The sequence below is a fragment of the Drosophila ananassae genome, chromosome 3R, assembly GCF_017639315.1.
Source record: "Drosophila ananassae strain 14024-0371.13 chromosome 3R, ASM1763931v2, whole genome shotgun sequence".
In the NCBI taxonomy this organism is placed as follows: Eukaryota; Metazoa; Arthropoda; class Insecta; order Diptera; family Drosophilidae; genus Drosophila; species Drosophila ananassae.
The window spans coordinates 11,487,372-11,511,166 of record NC_057930.1 but is presented as its reverse complement, the minus strand read 5'-3'; the positions used below and the strand labels follow the sequence as shown (position 1 = coordinate 11,511,166).

General features: G+C 39.6%; 5 protein-coding genes across 6 annotated transcripts; 3 read left to right on the top strand and 2 right to left on the bottom strand.

Moving 5' to 3' along the window:
- The first annotated feature begins 189 nt into the window (after positions 1-189).
- LOC6503461 (probable 26S proteasome complex subunit sem1) lies at positions 190-729 on the top strand. The gene is made up of 2 exons (XM_001965276.4): positions 190-444; positions 502-729. Exons 1-2 carry the CDS (start codon positions 333-335, stop codon positions 627-629), a joined length of 240 nt encoding a protein of 79 aa, XP_001965312.1. The 5' UTR covers positions 190-332; the 3' UTR covers positions 630-729.
- LOC6507114 (golgin subfamily A member 6-like protein 4) lies at positions 687-2,187 on the bottom strand. Its single transcript, XM_001965275.3, has 3 exons — positions 1,759-2,187; positions 1,306-1,699; positions 687-1,253 (listed from the first exon to the last, which is right to left on the bottom strand). Exons 1-3 carry the CDS (start codon positions 2,069-2,071, stop codon positions 737-739), a joined length of 1,224 nt encoding a protein of 407 aa, XP_001965311.1. The 5' UTR covers positions 2,072-2,187; the 3' UTR covers positions 687-736.
- Positions 2,188-2,302: 115 nt separating this feature from the next.
- On the top strand, positions 2,303-6,800 carry LOC6503469 (dynein-1-beta heavy chain, flagellar inner arm I1 complex). The gene is made up of 8 exons (XM_001965274.4): positions 2,303-2,462; positions 2,564-2,637; positions 2,704-3,402; positions 3,460-3,799; positions 3,847-4,372; positions 4,427-5,404; positions 5,464-6,145; positions 6,211-6,800. Exons 2-8 carry the CDS (start codon positions 2,574-2,576, stop codon positions 6,588-6,590), a joined length of 3,669 nt encoding a protein of 1,222 aa, XP_001965310.2. The 5' UTR covers positions 2,303-2,462; positions 2,564-2,573; the 3' UTR covers positions 6,591-6,800.
- A 380-nt stretch (positions 6,801-7,180) lies between these two features.
- LOC6503479 (UDP-glucuronosyltransferase 1A1) lies at positions 7,181-8,843 on the top strand. The gene is made up of 2 exons (XM_001965273.4): positions 7,181-7,930; positions 7,997-8,843. Exons 1-2 carry the CDS (start codon positions 7,281-7,283, stop codon positions 8,841-8,843), a joined length of 1,497 nt encoding a protein of 498 aa, XP_001965309.2. The 5' UTR covers positions 7,181-7,280.
- Positions 8,821-23,517, bottom strand: LOC6507103. Of its 2 annotated transcripts, XM_001965272.3 has the most exons (5): positions 23,344-23,517; positions 22,059-22,497; positions 13,145-13,253; positions 9,533-10,055; positions 8,821-9,461 (listed from the first exon to the last, which is right to left on the bottom strand). In XM_001965272.3, exons 2-5 carry the CDS (start codon positions 22,380-22,382, stop codon positions 9,302-9,304), a joined length of 1,116 nt encoding a protein of 371 aa, XP_001965308.2. In that variant the 5' UTR covers positions 22,383-22,497; positions 23,344-23,517; the 3' UTR covers positions 8,821-9,301. The 2 variants fall into 2 exon arrangements, with proteins under 2 accessions (XP_001965308.2, XP_044572269.1); XM_044716334.1 differs by lacking the exons at positions 22,059-22,497; positions 23,344-23,517 and having other exon boundaries at positions 9,533-10,050.
- Positions 23,518-23,795: the final 278 nt, after the last annotated feature.

Here is a 23,795-nt window from a genome sequence, read left to right as displayed (position 1 = left end):
CTAAGAAAGCTCTAAACTTTCTATACATTGATATCTTCTGGTTTTTAAAGAGCTTACGAGTTTCTTATTTAATAGATTTATTTAAAAAAACGGAAAATATTTGTTTTGAACTATGTTTTAATTTGAAAAAATGTATTTTTTAAGGTTTTGGTGTTTTCCAACACAGATCATTAGTGTGACCGCTCCAATTCATAAAATACCAGATTCGCTCACTATCAGAGTTGTCAGCCCTGGAAACAAATGACTAGGCATCATTTTGGCAACAAAAAACAGCGTCTGATCATTGTCGAGCTGAAATAAATCTAGAAATAAGCCTTTAAATCGCACACAATATGTCGGCACCAGACAAGGAAAAGGAGAAGGATAAGGAGGAGACCAACAACAAGGGCGAGGACTTGGGTCTGCTCGAGGAGGATGATGAGTTCGAAGAGTTTCCCGCTGAAGGTAGGAAAAACCTTTCCATCATAAAATTGAGCGAGTTCTAAGTGTTTACCCTTGTAGATTTTCGCGTTGGTGACGACGAGGAGGAACTGAATGTGTGGGAGGACAACTGGGATGACGACAACGTCGAGGATGACTTTAGCCAACAGCTGAAGGCTCATCTGGAAAGCAAGAAAATGGAGACGTGAACCATCTACCGGCAACCCCCCCTTTTGTTCAATCCTAACCATAAAAACGAGCTGAGCTGTTTTACAGTTTGTAGAATAAAATCAATATATTAAGTGGAAATTAAATATTATACATCTTCGGGGGACTGCCAATCATCGCCAAGCGCTTGGCATATGTTATCTTCAAGTGCCGCATGGATCTGGTCCTCGTTATCGATATGGACCTCTATCTCTTGATTTCTTTTCTCCTGTTTATCCAATTGCTTTTCTAGATCGTCAATCTTGGCCTTGCGCTCTTCTATTTGCTTCTGGGACTTGTTATCCTGCTCATCCAAAAGCTTTTTACGACTCTGGAGCTGCTTCTCTGTTTCTGTTATCTCTTGTTGCTTTTCCGTCACCTCGTAAAGACTGTTCTGTTGTTGTATTTTAACCTGAGCCAGCTCCTTTTCAATCGCCTCCACTTGTTTGCAGCATTTCTTGTAATCCTCAATCACATTGGACGGAAGTATGGTTACGGCTTTCTCAATTTCGGCCACCATCTCTTGGCTGGAGTCAATTTGTTGACGCTGATCGTTGAAGACCTTCTCCTTGTTGGCCAGTTCCACTTTACAGCTCTCTATGTGCGAATTAATGCCCTGGATTTGTCTGGAAAACAGTGTGTTAAAATCTATATAGAGGGAAGGTTATATATGCTCACTTTTTAAGATCCATCACTTGATTTTCCCCAACCACTTGTTGCTCCAAGTGGGTAATCCTTTTGTTGAGCTCCCCATGTTGCTGCTCGAGAAGTTCCGCCTCGTTCCTTAAGTCGCCAAGAGGCTTTTTCTTTTGGGTTAGTTCCGTTTGTCCTTGAACCAAATCCTTCTTTAGCTGCTCTATGTGGGTTTGGCACACTTCCATTTCGCTCTTAATGGTAGAAGCCTTCTGTTTACGTTGCTCCAATTCTGATGCCTTTGCTGTGAACTCGGCATACAGAGATTCTCGGGTTTTAACGGCCTCTTCTGCCGGTCCCAAAACACTCTTTTTAAAGAGCTTGTAGTAGGCCAAATAGTTGAGAAGGAATTCCAAGGTGTTTAGGGTCTTTTTGCCAGCTGAAAGGATAATATTTTAAGTAACAGGTGAGTCTTTCCCACCAAGCAATTGCTCTCACCAGGATTGATTATATCCACATAGGTATACGTTTTATTTGGGAATGAAATCTGCAAGATGCGCTCTACTTGGCGGCAAAGCCGGATGAGGAAAAGGCGCTTTTCCCGTGAAGGGTCAAACACATCGCAGTCCACTTTGTGAGGAGGCTCCACGCGAAACCCAAAAGCTTTCAAATATTGTATGAAGATCCTGGTGAGGATCGCCTCCGAAGGATTGGATAAATCAGAGTGACGGATGGACAAATCGGGCAGCAGATAGTTGCTTTGCTGCACCAGCTTCTCAATGTCATTAGCCTTTGTTGAACTAGAAGCCATTGTTTATTAATATTAAATAAAAACAAATTAAAAATACGAATCTTCGTAAATTGTTGTTTAAATTGAAATGGATGCCAAAATGGAAGACAATTTGATGTGACCAGACTAGGCCTTGTTAAAAAATACTGCATGCAGATGTAAGGAAAAATACTAAACTTAAATTTATTTGAAAATGGCGGTTATATGAAGAACTTTTAAGTTGCCATGGATTTTTTTTATTTATTAAGGTTTCCGGTTGTTAGTTGGGCTTTTCACTATTGTAATTGTAATATTTAAAGTGTTGTAGTATAATCAGCTTGATTACTTAAAGGTCAAACCATAAATTTATTTTAAAAAGGAGTTTTATTAAAAAACACCAAATCAAAGATTTAAAGACAAATAAGACAAATTAGTAAGTGAATAAGCATCTAAAAAACTTTTAATTAACAGAATTTGCAAAAAAATTTTACATGAAATATGGGGGAATACAAAATTTTTCTTTGGAAATTCTAGAAATCTTAAAATGGCCTCCTCCAGTGCCGTGGAAGATGAACATCTGACAGATTCGGATTTAACAGACGATGAAGGTTACCAAGCTTACAATAACTTAAAAAATATATAGTTTGTTTAAATATTATGGTTCAAAAATACAGAACGCAGTGTCGAACCGCGCCAGGAGGAAATCCGACCCGAGACACCAAAGCCTTCTTACAGCGACGAGGAACTGCATCAATTGGTGGGCTATATCCAGCGGATGAGCGTGTTAAGTTGTCTGGATCACAGAGACTGGCTGGAGGCCACACTGGACATTATACGATCTTGGCTGCTGGAGGTCAATGAACCCTTGCTGACCATCTACTATGACCGGGATGTTCTGTCCGCCAGTTTGGGCATGCCCACTGTATGTGTTTCGGATTTGAGCTACTTCCGCCGGGAGCCGAATGAGATATTCAGTGTTGATGGCTTCCATGATGAGATCACCTTTGGCACCCTCACCAGTGACGTCGATGGGTGTCTCAAGGAGTTGCTGGAACGTTTATACGTTCCCTTTTTCCGCACCTATCGCGATTGGAACGCCACGGTGCGAAACCGCTTCTGCTCCAGCTTGGACAGATTCCTGGCCTTTCTCACCGGGATGCATCATCAGATAGCCGGCATGGCTGTGCTCTATGTGCCGTATGTGATCAACGAATTGGAAGCAGGGCCAGTGGATCGGCAGCTGGTGAGGAATCTAGAGGTAACTGCGTTGTATTGGACGACCCAGATTCGAACCTTGCTCTCGGATTGCACCTTGACTGTGCCACATGATTTGGCCACCGTTCAGGATGAGTTTGATTTCTGGGAGTATCGCTGTGAGTTATAACAGGAAATATAGATCTTTCAGAATGGTTATATAACTCCTCTTGCAGACGAGGTGCTTCAGGGCATCAACGACCAGTTGGCTCAGTCAGATGTTCAAAAGATTCTAAAGGTCCTACAGAACGCCCAATCGGTTCACATGCCACAAATGGAGGAGCTCATAGAACGGGCCAAGCGGGAGCTGGTCCAGTCGCTGTCCAACATAAAGTTTCTCCGGCTTCTGATCGAACCCTGCTCCAAAATCGATGTAGCTCCGAGTCCGGCTGACCTGACCAAGCTCTTGCCACGAATCATCCACATTATTCGATTCATTTGGCTAAATTCCGAATATTATAATACGCCTGGACTGGTGGTGGGACTGTTCCGGAACTTGAGTAATCAAATAATAAGGTAGGGTGTTGTTTAAATCCATAGACTTTAAGTAATTGTTTGAAAAGATTCTGCACAGAGCAAGTGAAGGTGGATGAGATTTTAACCGGCAAGCCGCGCTTTGGCATAAAAATGTGTAATATGGCCATAGACTGTTGCCTGGTTTATAAGGGAATTTACGGGGAGATATCCAAGGGACAGGAAGAGAAGTGGGACCTCAACGAGGGCCTCATCTTCAATCATATCGAAGCCTTTGTGGAGCGTTTAAACGATGTTATTGATATTTGTGAGTCCATGATTGTGTTTGGCCGCCTGGATGAGAATGAAGCTATTCCCAAGTCATCCTTTGGCGGTACTTGTGGCCATGATCTGGAGAAGATTGCCGGAAATGTGGAGCAGCAGTTCATGGACACACTGAAAAACCTTCAGGATACTTCCCAGCCCTATATATTGAATGTCCATCGATCGGAGTGGTATGATCAGGTCATTGATTTCCGAAAAAGTATGAAAAAATTGGAGGAAACTGTTCAGCGTTTGATTTCGAATGTTTTTCAAAATGTCTGCAATGTGGAAGAGTCCCTAGAGGCACTACAGGTGGGTCAGGTTGCCTTTCTAGATTATTTCTTTTCTCAAAAATGTATTCCGCAGGCCTTGTTTTTCTTCTCGTATCGCCAGCGGGGAACTTTAAGGAAAACCTACTTGAAGGAAGTGAGCAAACTGTGGAGATCGTTCTCACAGGAAATGGACGCCACGTCGAGAAAACTCATTGAGGAAAGAAAGGAAGAGTCTTTGCTCTCCAAATACGTATCTAAAGCCTTAAATTATCGCATTAATTTGGAGCGCTTGACCTGGCTGCGAGATCGCCTCACCAAAGCCGAGTGGCTGCCTCCTGTTAAGGAATCCTCGCCTGCTTTGGCCAAGTTCGATTCACTGCGTCATGAGTTTCAAAAGGAAATCCGGCAGGCCTACGAAGATTGGGCTGCCAAATGCTGTGGCTATACGGGGGATCTTAGCCAGCGCTTGGATCGATATTTGATAGTAAGATCGAAGAAGTTTCGGGGACTTCTGGAGTCCAATGTCGATGAATCTGTTATGGAGCTGTGCGACCAGGCACTCCACTTTGAAAGGATGGGCTTCGCCATACCCAACACCCTGAAAAAGGTCTATGAAAGATGTGACATCCTTAGAATCCTTTTTAGTTCTGTTATACAACTGTGCCTTCGTTATAATCGCATTCTGTCCGTCTTAACTGAGAGGGAGAGAAAGTTATTTCGTCCTTTGATCCAGGCCTGTGACCGTCAGATGGCTCCAGGACTGTTTAAGATCACCTACGCCTCTGAGTTAAACGAGGAGTACTTCGAAGACGCCAATGCATTTTTGGAGGAGTTCCTTGAGATAGTGAATATCTACAAGAGGGCTAATAGGGGAGTGGCCAGGAGCTGTGAGAAGATTTGCGACACGTGTCTCTTACATTTCTCCTTTTCTGGGGTGGTGGACATTTCAGTGTTCCAACTTCAGGTCTCCGAAAAACTAAAATCTTCGGGAGACATTCTGAGGAAGTATTACAGCAAAGTTGTGGAGCTTTTGTCGGCTTTCAGTCGCCAGTTTCAATCGGTGGATGATGAGGTTTGTTTCAAAAATCATAAATATATTTCAAATATAACTAAAGGATTGTACTACTTTAGAGGTCGTCCAGCTGGATAGCCTATGTCAATGACATGGACGACATGCTGGCCACTTCTTTGATGACCAGTGCCCGTGGCTCCCTAACCAAGTTATTTGAGGCTCTGCACTGTGATGAGGATATGGCTCCGGCTCCTATTATAGTCATAGAGTCCGATATTAAGGATGGCAACATTGTTTTGAGTCCCGATATGGATAATATTGCGAATCTAATAAACGGAATCATCGACAATATTCGATGCATGTTGGATCAGTTCCCTCGATTGGGTTATAAACTAAAGCTTCCCAAAGAGCAACAGCGTCCAGGCTTTGCCGAGGTATTTCGCGAGGATCAGGATTGCTCGGAGTTAATGAGAAGCATCCAAGCGGAGATATCTCGACAGCGTCAGGAAATGGAAAAGTATGAAGAGCACTGGAATCGGCATCGTATTCTGTGGGAAACTACGGAGGAGGGATTCCGGAAAAAGATAAAGTCTAGTTCCCGGACAGCTGGTGTTTTTGAAGGAGGTATTGAGCACTACAGTGCCCTGGCGGATGATGTCTCCTTCGAGGATGCCATTACGACTGTATACTTCATATTGGTGAACCAGAATGCCCTGAAGAGCACCATATTGGATTGGCTCGAAAAATGGCAAGCTCTGAATATAAAAATGCTTTTGGATCATGCCAGCAATTGCATGGGCTGTATGTTTTATTATTTTTTTATATTAAAAAGAGGTATATCTTAACAATAATTTTATATTTAATAGCTTTATATCGGTATATGCGACGCAATGAACGGAATGTGATGAAAGTTCCCAGGACACTTCGTGAAACTTTGGCTGCCAAGCAACTATTCGAGCAACTCTTGAAAGAAGTTCCTGTGAAACAATCCGTCTTCACCCCAATGCTGGAACTCTTTGTCCTTCTGCACAAGTATAATGTCAAGCTGACCGAGAAGACCCATCAGCAGGTGATGGGACTGGAGGCGTCTTGGCTGCATTACCTCCAGACCCTAAACGATGCTGATGAAATGCTGGACAACGAAGGCACTGAAACCAAAATGGAACTTCAAGGGCATGCTGATAAATTTAAGTTTATATTGAGGGAGTTCCTTGAGGATTTCTACTCCAAGTTTCCCAAGAAATAGGTACAAACCAGGTGAGTAATAATTTGTATTTAATAATTGCAATCAAAACCTCAAATAAGCTTAAATGGGCTTCTATGGGTAATTAAATTTGTACTTCATTGAGCAGGGCGTCGATATGTGGTCTAGGTGGATTAATTTCATCGATAGAGGGTGGTTGGTGGTTATTGTGGGTGGAAAATTGGGTGGGAGCCTATCTGGGAGATGTTAAAATGAGCATATAGTCGCATCCCCTAATTAAATGATTTATATTTATGTCTTTTATCGCCTCTCCATGACGTCACTCTTTTTTTAATGTGATTTTGTTAAGTAACCAAATTACATGTTATCACTTTTGATTAATTGATTGCCTGGTGTCTCACATAATTACCTGCACTCAGAAAAAATTCAAGAATTTTGTACTTAAAAAGGTCAAGAAAATTTAAGCAATGAAATGATTAATTTAAGTACGAGTGATTAGCAGAAAAATAGTACAGTTAAAATAAAAAAGCGACAATTACTTATTATTCCCAAGCCCGATTCGAACTCGTTACTTTTAACACACAGGCCCAGAAAAGACGAGCTGTAGAGGATCGACCATTATCGAGTCATTTAGAAACGCATCAGTCATGTTATAAGAATTTTGTGATATCAAATTTATTATTATTTTTTCTAACAGTTTGGTAATGTGAATTTGATTTGTTAGCTTCAGTTATGAAGCAACCGCCGGTCAGTTGGGCACTTGTGTGGCTCTTTTTTTCCGTTTTTTATCCAAATTCAGTCAAATCCCACCACATTCTTGGCCTCTTTGTTAATATGCATCGATCCCAGTTGCTGGTCCACTTGGCGGTGTGCCAAGCCCTCCTTCAGAAGGGCCACCAGTTGACTTTGGTGACCACCTTACCCCTGGAGAATCACGAAATTGAGAAAAATGTAACACATATCTTGATTACCTGGAAGCAGCCAAAGGACGAAGATCCCCAAGGATCTCAAAGTGATTTTTTTGGACGTCTACAAAGGATGTTCCAGCGATTGGAAAAGTCGGAAGAACTACTCCATTTGCCGGAGTGGAAATCATTTCTTAATAGATTCTCTTCCCGAAAATTTGATCTACTACTTTTGGGTTATCACTTCAATGATCATCTACTGGGAGTGGCTACCCATTTTGACTGTCCAGTGGCTATTATAACCACCCAACAGCCTACGGGTTTTGTTAATAATCTCATGGGGAATCCAGAAGAACGTTGGTACGTTTCCCAGCCATACGACAGTCATCAAAGGAGTGGACTTGGTGCTTGGGTTTTTGGAGTTTGGGAGAAAATTTTCGAAGAACTGGCTAGGAGAGTGCTACAGAAGATTTACAGGTTTGGGAAATATTTATTTAAACTGCTGGAAAAATCATATATTTCTTCTTTTAACTTTCTTTATAGTTCTCATTTTCCTGAACCACATTATCCCAGTTTTCAGACCATGCGAAAATCGGTTGCCTTGGCTTTAAATAATCATCATGCCATCAGTGAAGGACCCATTGCTCCTGTTTTGCCAAATATGGTGGATATAGGAGGCATTGTCTTGGAGCAAAGGATATCGAAAGAGACAGTGGCCATCGGAAGTCGTCCTATCATCCTTTTCAGCTTGGGCACTCGTTTCACTTGGAAAAACACTCCCGAGCACATTTTGGACACATTTGAAAGAGCTTTCGCCGAATTTTCCGAATATGATATCTACTGGACCTACGATGGCCCAAATGCTGAGAATATAACGATGAAATATCCCTTTTTAAGAGTATCAAAGTGGTGGCCCCAATGCCAGTTACTGGGCAGTGGAAATGTTCGCCTGTTCATCACCCATGGCGGCAAGGGAAGTCTGTCTGAGGCTTTGTATTATGGAGTTCCCATGCTGGGCTTACCTTTGTTGGGGGATCAGCGAGCCAATCTTCAAAAAATGCAAGCCAGAAAATGGGGCCTGACTCTGTCTACCCACAATCTTACCCAGTTTGCTCTGTCCAAAGCAATGTCCACAATACTCACTAATTCAGATTACAAAGAAGCTATAGCCACAGCCTCCCAACTTTACCGCGATCGCCCTCAAAAATCGAGCGACTTGGCAACCTATTGGATCGAGTATATTATCCGGCATAATGGTGCCCACAATTTGCAGAATCCCGCTAGACATCTAAGCTTCAACGAGTATTATTCCCTTGATATTTATCTACTAGTCTATGGGGGATTAGTTTTAATAATATTCATAGTCAGAAAATTAAATCGCTTGCTATGACTAGAAGCATCGTTTTAATTGTATACAGACATATATATATAAGTATATATTACATTAGGAGCTTAAGAGATGAACTTAATCGACAATAACTTAAGTACACTCGAATGTAGGTTGGCAATACTTCATCTTGAGACTCGAAGACGTCTTCGATTAATTTAAATGTATGTATTTTTTTAGTTTCCGGTTTCACTGGCCTTTTAGCATTAAGATAATAAATTATTCGAATGGTTTTGAATATTTCCACAGGCTTGATTCCACGATTGATTTAAATTTCATTAATTAGCCAGAAAAAAGCAATAATACTAAGGACATAATATGTGAAAGGTCCTTCGGCATGAGAGTCTCCTTTTTAGTGGCACAGTACATCTCTCAATATGCGTTTATATTAAATATTAATATTATAGAATTATTATTAAGTTTATCCACAGTTCTCAAAGGTGTTCATTGGGGGATTTGGTTTAGCTATTGCCGTTGTGGCCCTTGGATTGGAATTGGTGATGGTGCTGGAGGCTCGGATTCGTATTCGAATGTTGATATAGACGCGGACAACGTCCGTTTTTCATATCGTAGAGGCCGTAATTACAGAATGGAGGACTGCTCTCTCCCCGCTGCATGCGTCTAAAAAAATAATGAAATAATTTAATATATCTTATAGAATTTTAAAGAATTATTATAATTTATTTACTTACCGTCGTTCCATGACGGAGAATCCCTCATCTCCGTTCTTCAGCCGCTTGCAGGTTTCATTATTCAGGTGGCAGTCGCATCGACACCGCTGCTCCTGCGCCAGGACTGTGTTTATCCTCTCGCCCCACTGTGACTCCGACAGGCTGAAGTCGGTGAAGTGTTTGGGGCACTGGCAACTGGTACTCCTCTTCCGGCGTATCTCGTTTATCTTCACACACTCGCATTCGGTGTGATTCTGCAACTGTATCAGCCTGGGCTTCGCTCCCTGATCGTTGACATTGACCGCCACATAGAAGTACTTCTCCACTATTTCCACGGTGTTATTTTTCGCCTGACACAAGTAACCCAGTTCACAGCATCCGGAGAACTTGCTGCATCGATGGAGGAACGTGGCCCGTGGAAAATACTGGACATTTGTCTCCTCATTCATGTAGACTAGCTCCTTTCTTGGTATCCGGCATCTGCCCTCTCGTCGAATCTCCGTAAGATGCTTCATGGCAAGTTCCGAGGGTGACGACGTCTGCGCTAAAAAAATAAAAAAAATAATTCTAAATTATTTCCGATCATTATTATTTTTAAGCCTGAGAATTTTAAGCTATATATAGTGTCTATAAAAAAAGTAATTGTTCATAATTCTAAGAAATGTTGCATTTTATTTAGATATTTAGAAGCCATTAACATAAAATCTGTGTAACATTTACCACATTTTGTACGAATTTGTGTCATTGGAATAACCAGTTATCGAGTTTATTACTTAATAGCCGACTAAACTGGCGTTCATTCGCCTTTTCGTGGTTTCGGCCAGCAAACTGTCAGATACTGTTTTTTCCCCATTCCCCCTCCCCATTCCCCATTTGCGTTTTCAATGCCTTTCGCGTGCGTTTTGCATGCGTTTCGGTAGCGTTTTTGATCGCCCACTGGCATGGCTTAAGATCATTTCTGCGATCTGTTTTCTTTCTTCTCTGTTTTTTTTTGGTCTTTTTTTATTATTGATCGTCATCAGGAGATTGCACCTTTATGGCCTTTAAGTTTACCGTTACTGGGAAGGCTTTTTTTCATTTTGTCGCTGCTATAAAAAAGTGCTCCGAGGAGATCTCGGCTGACGGTATTAAATTTTTGTTGTTGTTCCTGCTGTCTGATGGTCATAAAGTTGCAAAAGCAAAGCAGATCAGAGGAGATCAGACAGCGGGGAGTCGAAAGGTGGGGGCTGGCAAGGAGAGACCACCCAATGCTCAGTTAACCGAGCTAATCCCAAAGTCCTAGTCACCCCACTGGAAATCGCAAATTTGAGGGGAATCTCTAAAGGGAAACTCAACTGTTGGATCCATATGTAATTTTCATAAACGCTTCATGATTGAATCATCAGCCAGACGAGCAATGGGGGAGGTGGCCATGGAGTGCCATTCTACACTGGAAAATTTATACTATAGTCTCTAGGTCTTAGGAACTACAGGACTTTCTATCTTCTATCTTATCTGGCATGGAAACTATAATAGAATAGCAAGAGTAGTTTTAAGAAAACCAAACCCCTTTTCTTTCTGTGTAAGTGAGGTAGCTAAGGTAACTGGAGATTGAATCCATTGCAGTGGAGAAGGGAAAGAATGTATGTTCGGCTGCCTCAGAGTCTGTGAAGCTGCTTCTGCCACAACAGCCACATGAATAATTCAAGGGGCTCCTAGCTCAACAAGCCACGAGGACTGGAAACTCATGACCGGCCAAAGGGGGGTGGCGGCATAGTGATGGGGTTTGCAGGAGGCCAGGGGGCAAGTGCACTGTTGTTGATGCCTCATGTGGAGAAAAGTCGGTTGGCCAGGCTGCTGGCTGCCTTTGAACTTGATGGCATTGCCCATGAAAATGTGGGCCAATACCCGGCTCCCTTGGATGATGATGACTTGTGGGAGGAAGTAGTTGTCTTTTTTCTTTCAACAGGTTATTACAAGATATCTTTGGAATAAATTCTCATGATTGACAAAGTCAAATATTAAAGTATTGTTTAGTAAACAGAGCATTCAGGTGTTTACAATTAAAAAATATTTGACTTCCGCTTAATCATTAAGGCAACCGTAAAAAATAAGTCAACGAAAATGTGCAAATATTTATTTATTAACAAAATATATAAAGAAACTCAACTGGTAAGGAAGCCACTTCGATTCGGTATGCCAAAATAAATAAACAAACCATCACCCAGAGGGAAATATTTCTTTTGATAAGAAAATTGTTGCATCATTATGCATTACAAGGGGTAAACATGCGGCATGCAACATGCAGCAGGCAGGAGGCATGAGGCATTTTCATTGACAATTTCCCAGGCTTAGTGACACACTTTCATTGGCTTTGTCCACATATGCTCTTAACGGTTTTCCCCGCACCAGGCCCCCCAAAAACCATTTTCGCGCCCATTAAGGCGGCAACAACAATTTTCCACTCAAATGCAAACGATGGCTGGGGGAGATACCGAAATACCAAAAAATAAAAAAATATATTGGGACAGAGCGAGCTCACATTTCATTGTCATGGGGTCTGGGTTAAGCCTGTGCGGTTGTCTCGTAATTGAAGTGGTTACCGTAAGTCGTTGATACACTGAACGGAAAAGTTTCAGAAAGTTTTAGCCACAAAAGTATTAAAAATCAATGAGAACTCACTGAGATTATCTTATTAATATGATTTTCTTTGATTGTTCTATTCAATTGATAAAAAATAATCTTGCATAGATTTCTCCAATTTCTTTCAGTGCCTCTTTATAACATCTTTTTCCAAAAGCCTAGTGGCCGTAAGCTTGTAATGAAGTAATTGGCAATATCTATGCAAGCCTGCCCCAAAAGAGATGCCACCACGTACATTTCACAGATGAGAGGAATTGCTAAGAAGTGAGTATTTTTTTGTGGCTAACAAGGCAAAACTCTTCTTTTAATTGCAACGAAAGTGCAGATGTAGCCAAGAGGTTGCATCTAAAATATGTTTTTCCTCCCTGAAGGCGGAAATTTCCCTCACACTTTCCTATCCTAACAGTTAGAAAGTAAAGTGCGTAGCTTAACTTGCCACTGACTCTTCGTGGCAAGTTCTGTTGATGTTTGAGCTCTGGTTTTCCATCAACACTGGCCCGAGTCACGTGCCAAAGGATAAAACAGCCATTTTCATTTCCATTGTCGTAAATAACAGGAAAAACAACAGGGATTGCCAGGACCTTGGATACAGTGGAGCGTAAAGTAATGTAACTTTTTTAAAAATAAATTTGTTGTAAATATAAATAACAAGTTAACAATTTATTATTTAACCATTTTGTATGCTTGGATAGTTATGATTTTTTATTATTTTCCTCGACTAATATTTTGCACACATTTGTTTAGACCTCCTTTCTCCACATCAAAGGCCATTTCATCCCGTTCTGTTTGGTTTAGTTCGCCCTTTTTGGCGCTGTACAGTGTCGAGTTCGCTTAGCACATTTGCTTAGCACATTTTTTATGGCCAGAACGTGATGATCATGGGCGGGCGCCTTGAACATCTATTTGCAGAACAATTACCGGAGAGGGGAGACATCTTTAATGGCCCCAATGAACCCCAGCAGAGCTTCAGCTATAAGAGAGGAAAAAAACATCTATGGAAATCATACTCACTTGGGAAGGTTCTTCTGGACTCTGGGACGGCGTCTGGGGTTCCCAATCTATTCATCTTGTCGGCTGTCACCTCCCCCACTGGCGCCTGATCAGATTGAAAGCCGTCGTCCTGGAGGGGCCATGAAAAAAATGTGTAAAAAAAAACAAACATTGAATGCATTGAAAATTGATATGGCATTGCAGAAATTCTGCATCATGTGCGAAAATGCAGAATATATGTATGATATATGTAGCTAAAGTTGGTTTGCTTTCTATTTATTTATTTCTTTTTTTGGCTGTTGGCGAGCACGTAACACTATTTCCCATTCAGGGGACGCGCACATTCTGTGGATTTCATTATTTTTTTCACAAATTTGCTACAAAAACGGGTTTCCTCTGAATTTTTTTCTACAGTAAGTTATAACATATTTATAGTTTTTAGGCAATTTTTTAGTAAGGCTGCAAAAAAGGATTACACATATAATAGGACTCGTGATAAATTGGTTGGGCCAATATTGTATTGGATGAAATACATATACATTTTATTTCTTTTTTTTACAAAACTAAGGGCTTAATAACCGTGGGAAGATTCAGATTGGCTGCCACGTGCCTCTGAATAAACAGAAGGATTTAAGTTTTACATTCAAATTTGATGGATGGTTTAGTTTTTGTTTGTGTTTCATTTGTAAAGCTCAAGTTCATAGCCTGAGCTTTAAAATACGGATTATATTTTACATTGCGGAAATATCATTTCCTTGATTTATTTTTATTTTGTTGCACGCAAAGGGCGAATTGAAATAAATTGAATTTATGTTTTTCGATTTATACGGGCATGTGTTCGTCCGTTCACTCACCATCCAACAATTTTGATTTATTTAACAGATTTTTAACACGCTCCACACAAAAGCCGCAGCAAAACAGAAAGCGATGCAACAGGGGCAACAGCAAGTGCAGGTGCAAAGGGGTAGGTAGCCTGCGTGCCACACCTGAGAGCACCTGAAAAGCTATCACTTATAGCTCAAAGAGCAATGGCAACGGATGTGGGTGGAAAGGAAAAACTTTTACAATTTGCATTGCCTGACACATTTATCGATTTTCAACAAAAGGATGCACTTGCTTTTCCGCCAAGCCATTCCCTTCCCGATCACCCAACCTCCCCAACAAAAAAAAAATGTCATGAAAACTAACGACATGCATATAAGTGATACATAATGTGGCAAAGGGGAAAAGGGAATTGTGGGGAAGGGCTGGAAACTGGGGGAGTGGCTGCTGCCTTCTGGGTGTAATAAATGAAGTGTGCATGTAAGAAAAATGACACCAGCAGGAAAAGCGGCGAGGCCAAAGGACACGGAAGGCGGCGAAAGTGGGCTAAGGTTCCAGCATAACAACTCCATTCGCATTCCCAACAGAGTCACCAAAGCGTTAAGTAAAATGGCCAGCAAAAAGGGGCGGGAAAGTGGGTAAGGACATGGGCGTGGGAGTGGGAGTGGAGTATCGTTTGGGAATCTGAATATTGAAGGTTATGCCCAGTCATCTCCCGCATGCAAAAGCAGCTAATGGTTCAGATGCCATTCACTATATTTTCGAATAAAAAGGATTTGTTTTCAAAGTATGGAAATAAATTACTGTCATTTATCTTTCTATTTTTCCTTAAATATCCCTTGAATGAAAACTATACGTGACTTACTTTTTGGGTGAGTAATTCGACTATTTATTAAGTTGAAATATTGAACTAAATTGTTGAATATTTAATAAGCAAGTATTAGTTAGTAAGTTAATAAATGTCCTTAATTTCCTCCATGACTTGTCAAGATAATTCTTGACATCGCTTGATCGTTTTTTTTTAATAACTTTATCTTTGAAATACTACAAATTTTCTTTTATGAAGTTCCTGCAATATAAGTATAATTTTTTAATGCTATTTTCTGGTTTTTCTTGGAAGCTTTTATTTAAAGATTAATCCTCTTATCTTATCATTTGTTATTATATTGTTTGGTTCTGTTCAAGTCCATTTGACTTTTATTAAAAAGTTAATATTTACCAACAACTTTTAAGGAGAATTTTTTCTGGCCTTATTTTATTTAATATTTATTTTAAGTATCATTTTATATTTGTACAAGTCCTTCGCATATTTTTTGACGAAAAATAAACCCCCAAGGCGAAACATTAAAGCAGTTTATTTTCTTTTAATTAATTCTTGTCCCTGAGTCATCGCTAATATTTAATGTCCTTTTTGTTATTCTAGGAACGATCGTTTTTCTTGGATGGAATCAAAGTCATCTAAATCCGTTCTGGAATCTGCCCTTCCCCGCCTCCCATCAGGCCGTCGGCTCAGGTCTTCTTTTGATTATAACCAGTTCTACTTAAGCTTCATTACGCATGCTCAGCCATGACACGGCCATTTCATCCAGGTTGGCAGTTGCCCCGTGTGCCCATCTGCCCCTCCCACACCTTTAACCCCCGCGTGCCCCTTTTTCTGCCGCCTGGAATTACCATCAATCTGCAGTGCCAATCCCAGGAGTAGGAACCGGAGCTAAGGATGCACATAGAGAAATAAGAGGTTGTTGGAAAATTGGTTGGATCTCAAAGAAAAAGAAAAGTGGGGCATTGAGGTAATACTTTTTTGAAGTGGTACGATAGAAATCTTCATAAAAAAGGATGGTACTCCATAATGACAGTTTTAAATTAAAAATATTTAAGATCTCCTTTTATTCTATGCTTCTAATATTACTACTGAGAAACTCTATTTATAAGAAGAGGAATCTTTTTAGTTTCTATCCTTTCAAAATTAAAATAGAAATCACTACAGATTTATGGCCATTTTTCAAAAAGAAAGGGTAAACTGTAAATTATAATGTTAAAAAAATACAACCTAATAAAGGATAACGTATGGATTTTCTTTATGTGGAACAGAGTTGTGACAGGGACACATGAATGAACACAAAAAAAAAAAACCCATTAAGTGTCTGCTGGGTTGACAGTATTCGAAAAACAGTTGGTGTTCTTTTAGGCTCGCTGCTGTTGGTGCAACACGCTCCCCTCAACCATGCCACACCCCTTGCCACTGCCCATAACAATAAAAAAAAAGAAGGAGAAGAAACACCAAACTTCATTTGCATTTGGCTCTTGTTCTGTTTTGAGCGTTTGAAGGATGCCTTTGGACGACGGAGCTGCTGGAGCTGCCGGAGCAGCCGTTTCTTTATTATTTTTCACTTTTGCTTTTTTTCTCACCTTTTTCTACCTTTTTTGTTGTTTTTGTTGTTGTTGGTGTAGTGTTGTTTAGCCTCAATTTGGATTCCTGGCGTGGGTGTGACTTGTGTTTGGTATTTTACGAGCCAAAAGGTAACAACAACAGCAGCGACAACAATAATAAAGAGCCTGTCGTGGGTTTATTTGCAATCAAAAGAGTTATGAGCCAAATGCAAATAGCGCACCCAGCACACACACACACACTTTTATGATCCTCAATCCCTTACACTTAAATAAACAGAAATACGTTTATATTTATACCTTATTTTTTTAATCTTAAATGAGTACAGGAAGTCTAGTTGCTCTAAAAATGTCTAAACTTGTGATTTTAATAATAGTACCAGAGCCTACCTAATCTATATTTTTTTTCCTTTACTTTTCTGTTAAAAACTATAATTTTTCTTAAATACATTTGTTTTTTGTGTACTTCATTCAACTTCTTAAATGTGACAACTGACAGCCAGGTTCAGGGCTTTAAGGTGTTCCCTTATGCTTGTTCCTGGTCAAGATTAAACACTCCACAACCCCCCTGCCACATACTACCTCCTTTAGACCAAATTGTAAAATGCGTGAATGAGTTAAAAAAAAAAAGATGAAAAAATGAAGCTAGGAAAACATCATCAACAGTGGCAGAGGCGGCACAAATAGTCTGGCCAACAAATTCGCCGACAACTGTGCAAATAAGCAGAGATAGGCAGTATAAGGGGGTGGCGGAGTTGGTCAAGAGGGGGCTGGGGCTTTTAGCCGGCAAGGGCAGAGTAAAGAATAGAGAACCCCGCATATAGTACAATCCAATGTTGATTTATGCCAAAGAGAGCACAACAAACAGGGCCAACTAAATGTGCACTACCTTCAGTTCGGCGCTCTTGTCTAACTCTATATGGCCCCCTCCATCGCCCTCATCATTTCTCCCTTCCGTATGCACACTTTCACCCACACAACCCCCCTTTCAAGCACCTCTCTTGGCCACCTCTCTTAGCCGCCAAAGTCGACGAATATAAAAGGCCAAGTAGATTCAGCCAGCATCACAATGATTTCTGTTTTTGCTTAATTAGAATTTTCATTATAAAGGGTATGCCGGACTAGGTAGGTAAGTTAAGGAAAATAATAAAGAAAAATAGTATATTTATATATGTTTTAAATTTTTAATAAATATAAGATATAGGTAGTCTCAGAAAATTAATATCTTTTTTAAGAATTAATATCTTTTTTTCCATATATTCTCTAGACTCTTTGAATGAATTTCGTAGAAACTTACAAGAATATTATTTAGCTATTTCCCAGAGTATCTAAGCTTCTCCAAATACTATCCTTCTCCATATTTTAAAGGCCTTTTCCTGTTTTTTCTGTGTTTTCTTAATTTGTGTTGAATGCCATGCTGCGAAATGCAAATGCCGCAATTGCAATTTGGCTAAAAGCTGAGGCAGTGAAGTTTCATGAAAAAGAGCAACGTTTTGGAAAATGCATGCCTCGATTCTTTTATTTTTTATTCTTTTCTGAACTGTAAACATGGCCCAGACACATACGTTTGTAAAACAAAAACAAAAAAAAAGGCAAAAAACTAAAGAGCCATAGGCTGGACCACATGGCGTATGCTTAATGTGAAACTTATTGTGTTGGCTGGGGCGGGGCGGCTGCTCGCCACAGATTTTGACATGAAAGTGCCAATTACGCGGCCACTCGCCTCAATTCGCCTCCCCCAATGTCGCCCATAAACTTAAGTAATTAAAAATAAGCATAACTTTTATATCTTAATTGAAACTACTTGCATTAAAAGCCTATACAATTTTATACTTTTTAGCCGGTTCAAAAGCACAAAAAATTGTGAAAAGGACTGGGGCTGTATAAAATGCTTTTTGATTTTTAACGAGCGAATGTTGCCGCGAAATCTGCCGCGACTGCTTGGTCCGTTTATTATGACAATTTTTATATTTTTGTTTGCTTTCGGAAGGCTGTGAAAACGAAAGCAGCTGCTTGAAAGGAAAGCATGAAAGCATGAGGGAGAAAAAAATCGCTGTCGAAAGCAGCGACAGTAAAGACGCGACGCCATTTGGGACCATAAAAGGCCATATACCATATAATATCCATCCAATGTCAATGACGGCTCGGCCAGTTGTACCAAGAACAGGCACTTAAAGTCAGGGATGCAGTACCAGGCCTTAAAAAAGCAATTACCTGAAGTGGTTTTTCTATAATTTGGTCAAAAATCACAACATTTTCTGTCCCAGCAACTTGCTATTTTTATAATAATATATTTCTATCACCTATAGCTCTTGGATCCCTGCCAAAAAAATCTGAATCGCCATCTCACGGAGGCGCCAGCCAATTAAATCCCCTTGGTCACACAAGTCACACAGAAAAGTTGCTGCAACATGTTGCAAGTTGTCTGTTGGTGCATCGAATGCCGGAAATGTGAACTCATGCATCATCATCGCCGGCACAGTCTGGGAGGAATCGATCGCCAAACTGATTGCCAGTCGAGACGTCGAATTGAAGAACTCGTCTGACGAATACATGAGGCTGTAGTGGCATGGGGATCTGATGGGATTTGGGGAAGAGACGTTGTCTGACTCTTCTAATTGCAACGCCCACACGCACCGGATAGATTGCCAAAGTGATTGAAACGTTGCAGCTCCAGCGATTCGATCTAGCGACTTGTCTGGCCTGCTCTAGATTGACTTTTCAATCTGCAATTTGTTTGAATTTATCAGAGGCACTGCCACCACACACACTGGTTTCTGAATGAGAAATATTAACTTTTTGTGTGGGCCTTCCTTTACATATATAATATGTAGTCCTATAATTTTCATTCTTATTTATAAATAGGATTCTCTATGATAAATGATTCAATAAATATAATTCATTAAATATTTAAAAAATGTCTTTTATCTTTTCCCCGGAGACGTCTTCCAACCAGAGAGAGAAAAAAAGGGAAAATGTGATATTAAATTTAGAACAAAGTATTTTTTATGATTTATGTTGGGGAAGAGTGTATGAGGGCTTGTGTTGGGCATAATTTATTGTCTTAATTGCGTGACTCTTGGCGCAAGGCCCATTAAATGGCCAACAAGTCGCCGGCGATCAATCAGACACTTCGTACAGTCGCTGCCAGTAAATTATGGCCAAAAACGTGAAATTTTTGCTCTTAATTTATTGCCGTGCCGGCAAGTTTTTCTTTCTCCGCATTTCCGAGGCTCTTTTTCCACGGAATCGATTCCTCGGCCCAAAGCATTTCATGTTCATTAGTTAGGCAAAACAAGAAATTAATAATATAAAACTTTATAGATTTGTCATATAAATTCAGAGCTTCCGTATACAATATTTCGGAATAGTTTTTTTTTTCTATATGAATCATGAACAGATTGTTGGAATATGTCTTCTGACCGCCTTAAAGTGGTTTGCTATTATGTCATAAGCCGATTTGCCTGTCACTAGGTATATTTTTGTTTTTTTTTTTATCTTTGGAGAAAAGCGTGCTCCACTCTTCGACTGCTAATAAATCACCAAAGTCGAAAGACCCGCCGAAATTTACATTACTCCCCGAATCCCCGAATCCGTGGCGACTGATTTCATCATTCAACCCAATGGGGCAATATATGGGAGATCAACAATGGGATGGGGAGTGGGGAAGAACATTTTGTTTATTACTTGTTTCATTAAGGAAACGAAAGTGAAATGCTTTCTGTTTTATAATTCAAGTATATATTTTTTGATATTATACATTAGCTGATAAAGTATTATAAGCATATTTTCTTTGATAGTTCACTCTTATTGTGCAAAGTTCAAGAGCAAATGTTGACTAAGCATCAACGCTATTCTGACGTCTTCTTCAGAAACCTTCTTGGCACATTCCATGTTTATCTTAGATAACCTCCTTTTTATTCCTGTTCCATTCAAGATAAAGGCATTTTCTAGTCGTTCAACTATCGCCATTATAGCAATACTATATGTGGCGTCATGCTAACGACCAGATCAAGTTATACTAATCGCTCAGATATTTATTCACACCATATAACTATTTGCATTTACCTTGCGATTAAATCAACAAAGTATATTATGATTAATCGATGTTATAGCGCCATTCCTGACCTAATTAAAGGTCAATTATGAATACTATTTTCTCTAATAGGTTCCGATAATTTGATATGAAAACAAACATAAAATGCCAGTCTAGATTTTCCTAAAAAACTACAAAATAATTGAAATTTTTAAGCTACGTATCCCAAGATATGGATCTCATTCCAGCAGAGAATATGGAATATGGGGGCAGAGCTATGCCCACTGAATGTGATGGCAAATAAGCAGGCACTGAGTAAACACATGTAGAAAAATGGGAATGATGGAGGTACTGTATTTGAGATGGAGTTCGGAAGCTACTGTTGCAATTTCGCAAACAAAAAACGGAGGAGGTGGCGGGCGGATATTGCAGGTTGCATGGAATTCAGCTTAAACAAGCAGATATTAAATTCCTTTTCGAAAAGGTCAAAGCGGTGCAGTGCCAGCGGGGTGAAGGTCTTTGGGAGTGGGGCTTATTCAGGTAAAATCATGACCACAGACCATAAGCTTTTTATGCCACTCGAGTGCACATCCCAACACCCACCCATCCCTCACATAGTACCTTCAGCTTATGGCAAAAGCTTATTAAAGTATTCGATGCAATTGGACTTTATAGCTCCTTGAAACAGATAAGGAATATATAATCTAAGAGATTTGTTTAATATTGAGGTTTGGGAAATCCCATACGTATATAGTAATTTGTCTCACTTATTATAAGCTCCAATCTCGTTGATTAATTATTTATTTCTGTATATTTCCCGTCTCAATCAAGTGACATCAATGTGAATCAATCAAACTGGCTCTTTTTGGGCCCGTATTGATTTCCCCTTAAGGGTGAGGCTGTAGTTACAAGTTGTCAAGTCAATTATTCCAATTAACCGAGGACCACCATAACGGAAAGTGATCTCTTTAGGATGCGTTTCCCCCTTTTATTTTGTGAATTATGTTGGTCATTGACGTTGATCGTAAACCAGCTGTCGGCAATGACAGAGAAATAATGGAAGAAACAACGAAAAATATAAGGGGGACAGGTTATTCTCGAGAGAGATCCCCTTTCCCGTTGAACTTTAAACGGAGCGACACAATTACAGGCCGGAAAGTGAAACCGATCGTTTGGCCTGAGATCTTCGAATTACATGTGGCTTGTTATCCAAATTATTGGCTTCTACCTGCCGTAACACGTTTCATAATTGCCGCCGTTGTGTAACAAGCTTCTTTTTTTTTTTTTTGATTCACCAACTATATGGGTGGGCTATGAGATCTGCGATCTGCAATCTGTGGGGAGTCTCTGGGGAGTGAATCGCTTCGAGAGATTGGCAAACAGATTGTGTCAGGGTTAGTCACCCGATTCCGATTTGCTTACAATCTGAGGTTCAAGGTGAAGGAGCTTGGCGGTAGAGTGGCGATTATGATTCTCAATCGGATTCTAATGCGTAAAAACATGAGATTATATAGAAAGTGTGTCAGGTCTGGGTAGACTGCAACAGCTACATAGGCGTTAATGACGTTCTTTGTCAATTGTTAAGATTTGTTTTTGAATCTATGTATGTTCTCAGACTGATGACATCATGCTTTCATTTCTCCTAGATTCTTATCGGCTAATATTATTTTAAAATTAAAGCACACTTACCAACGAATTTGCATTCACATAATTGCTATGATCGGAGTACGAGTAGCGGACGTGATTCCGAAGAAACGGTGGCTGATGACGTGGCACGCGACCGCCCCATTGTGATACTGCCCCGTACTCGTCGTAATCCTCGGGAGAGGGTGTTATCGGCTGGGACAGGGGACTGATGCCACTGTGCGATTTCAAGGTGAAGTCTCTCGAGCCATAATTATGAGCAATGGCATGCGTTGTGGTATCCATCGGATACCTTGAGTATCCGCTCACCATTTCGGCCACAACCACCAGCATGGTGATAAGGAGATTCATTTTAACTTTTAAGCTCATATTGATGGTTCTAATTAAATATATAATTCTGGCGTTTATTCTGGGGGTTTACGGTATCTTTATGATCTCTTGAATATTAAAAGCATTTTTCACAAAATTCACTAACTATTTCTTCCTGGAATAAAATAAAATACAAATTTATTTAAACACTTGATTAAACATAGAAACATTTCACATTATGCTGTATTTTCTTGAGAATTTCTTTGTTTGATAATTTGTAATATTTTTAATTTTGCTCAACTATAACTTTTTAATTAACCGTCTTGATTAGTTTTTGGGAACACACTTTTAAATTAGCAATTTATTTTTTTAAATTTTTGTATGGTTTCTACCGCCAAGTGTCCGTGTCCGCCTCTACTTGCCACATCAGTTGCTTCGACTAACAAGTTGCTAAATATTCTTGGCAGCCAAATGCTGATTTTTTGGCACACGCCTTCGCTTTTAACGCCCAGCTGCACAATTTGGCAAAACTTTTCTGATGCGCCGAATGTCATACAAATGGAAAAACAATATAGAAAATCTACAAAAATAAATATATACACATATTCTATCTGTATTTTTTTTTTTAATTTAGCCTATTGTCAGTGAAATGAAGAAGAATTTCGCGTGCCTCTTTATTTTTGGCAACACAAAAAACTTAGCAAAAAACTCATTGCAGAATTTAAAACACTTTCAAAAACTATTTTTAAAGAAAAAGCTGCATAAATTCTGAGAGACTGCATCTAACATGTGCTCGCCTTGATTTAATTTATTCATTGATTGATTTGCATTTTCTTATCAGTCACTGTAATTTGTAATTTTTGTTGCAACCAGTTTCAATTAATATTTATTTTCAGAGATTTTTTATATATTGGTAATGTTGCAACCCGTTGCGAAATGCAGTTAGTTGGTGTCACCATAAATTTTAAACTTTATTTCACAAATTATTTTAATAAGGACTTTTTGAAATTTTTTTCAGCACCTTTTCACAGCATTTATATTTATTTCAGACTCCTTAATGTTGATCCTTCAAGCCTTTTTATTTAAAAAGGATATGTTTTATTTAGTTTTATTTCATCGAGCGGAATATATATAGGTTTCTGACCGATTGAACGGAACGATGTTCACACAACGAAATGAGCCGGTAAACTGAACCGGAATTTTTAAACACAGCAGCCTATATCTCTTTTCTCTTCGTCGACTCTCACGATCACACTGTGGGACGAATAAGTTTATTTTTAAGCAAAAATCGTTCATTTCAAAGGAACTAAATTTAATTATAATCTGTGAATAAGAACTAGTGCGTGCTTTTTAGGAAATTACTTTAGAATGGGCTACAAAATGAGGCACGCGAGTATTGTAGTGTTTTTTTTTGTAAGACCATATAAGTTTTTAAGCTATTTTTTATAAGAATTTTTCTTACTTGAGACTTAC

Bases quoted from the DNA above. Each gene is read 5' to 3' on its own strand.
- LOC6503461 (XM_001965276.4), top strand. From the start codon at position 333: ATGTCGGCACCAGACAAGGAAAAGGAGAAGGATAAGGAGGAGACCAAC. The intron at 445-501 runs GTAGGAAAAACC...TTACCCTTGTAG, and splicing joins CGAAGAGTTTCCCGCTGAAG to ATTTTCGCGTTGGTGACGAC.
- LOC6507114 (XM_001965275.3), bottom strand. From the start codon at position 2,071: ATGGCTTCTAGTTCAACAAAGGCTAATGACATTGAGAAGCTGGTGCAG. The intron at 1,700-1,758 runs GTGAGAGCAATT...TTATCCTTTCAG, and splicing joins TGTGGATATAATCAATCCTG to CTGGCAAAAAGACCCTAAAC. The intron at 1,254-1,305 runs GTGAGCATATAT...ACTGTTTTCCAG, and splicing joins CAAGTGATGGATCTTAAAAA to ACAAATCCAGGGCATTAATT.
- LOC6503469 (XM_001965274.4), top strand. From the start codon at position 2,574: ATGGCCTCCTCCAGTGCCGTGGAAGATGAACATCTGACAGATTCGGAT. The intron at 3,800-3,846 runs GTAGGGTGTTGT...TTGTTTGAAAAG, and splicing joins TTGAGTAATCAAATAATAAG to ATTCTGCACAGAGCAAGTGA. The intron at 6,146-6,210 runs GTATGTTTTATT...TATATTTAATAG, and splicing joins TGCCAGCAATTGCATGGGCT to CTTTATATCGGTATATGCGA.
- LOC6503479 (XM_001965273.4), top strand. From the start codon at position 7,281: ATGAAGCAACCGCCGGTCAGTTGGGCACTTGTGTGGCTCTTTTTTTCC. The intron at 7,931-7,996 runs GTTTGGGAAATA...CTTTCTTTATAG, and splicing joins GTGCTACAGAAGATTTACAG to TTCTCATTTTCCTGAACCAC.
- LOC6507103 (XM_001965272.3), bottom strand. From the start codon at position 22,382: ATGAGCTTAAAAGTTAAAATGAATCTCCTTATCACCATGCTGGTGGTT. The intron at 13,254-22,058 runs GTAAGTGTGCTT...TGGCCCCTCCAG, and splicing joins ATGTGAATGCAAATTCGTTG to GACGACGGCTTTCAATCTGA. The intron at 9,462-9,532 runs GTAAGTAAATAA...TTATTTTTTTAG, and splicing joins TTCTCCGTCATGGAACGACG to ACGCATGCAGCGGGGAGAGA.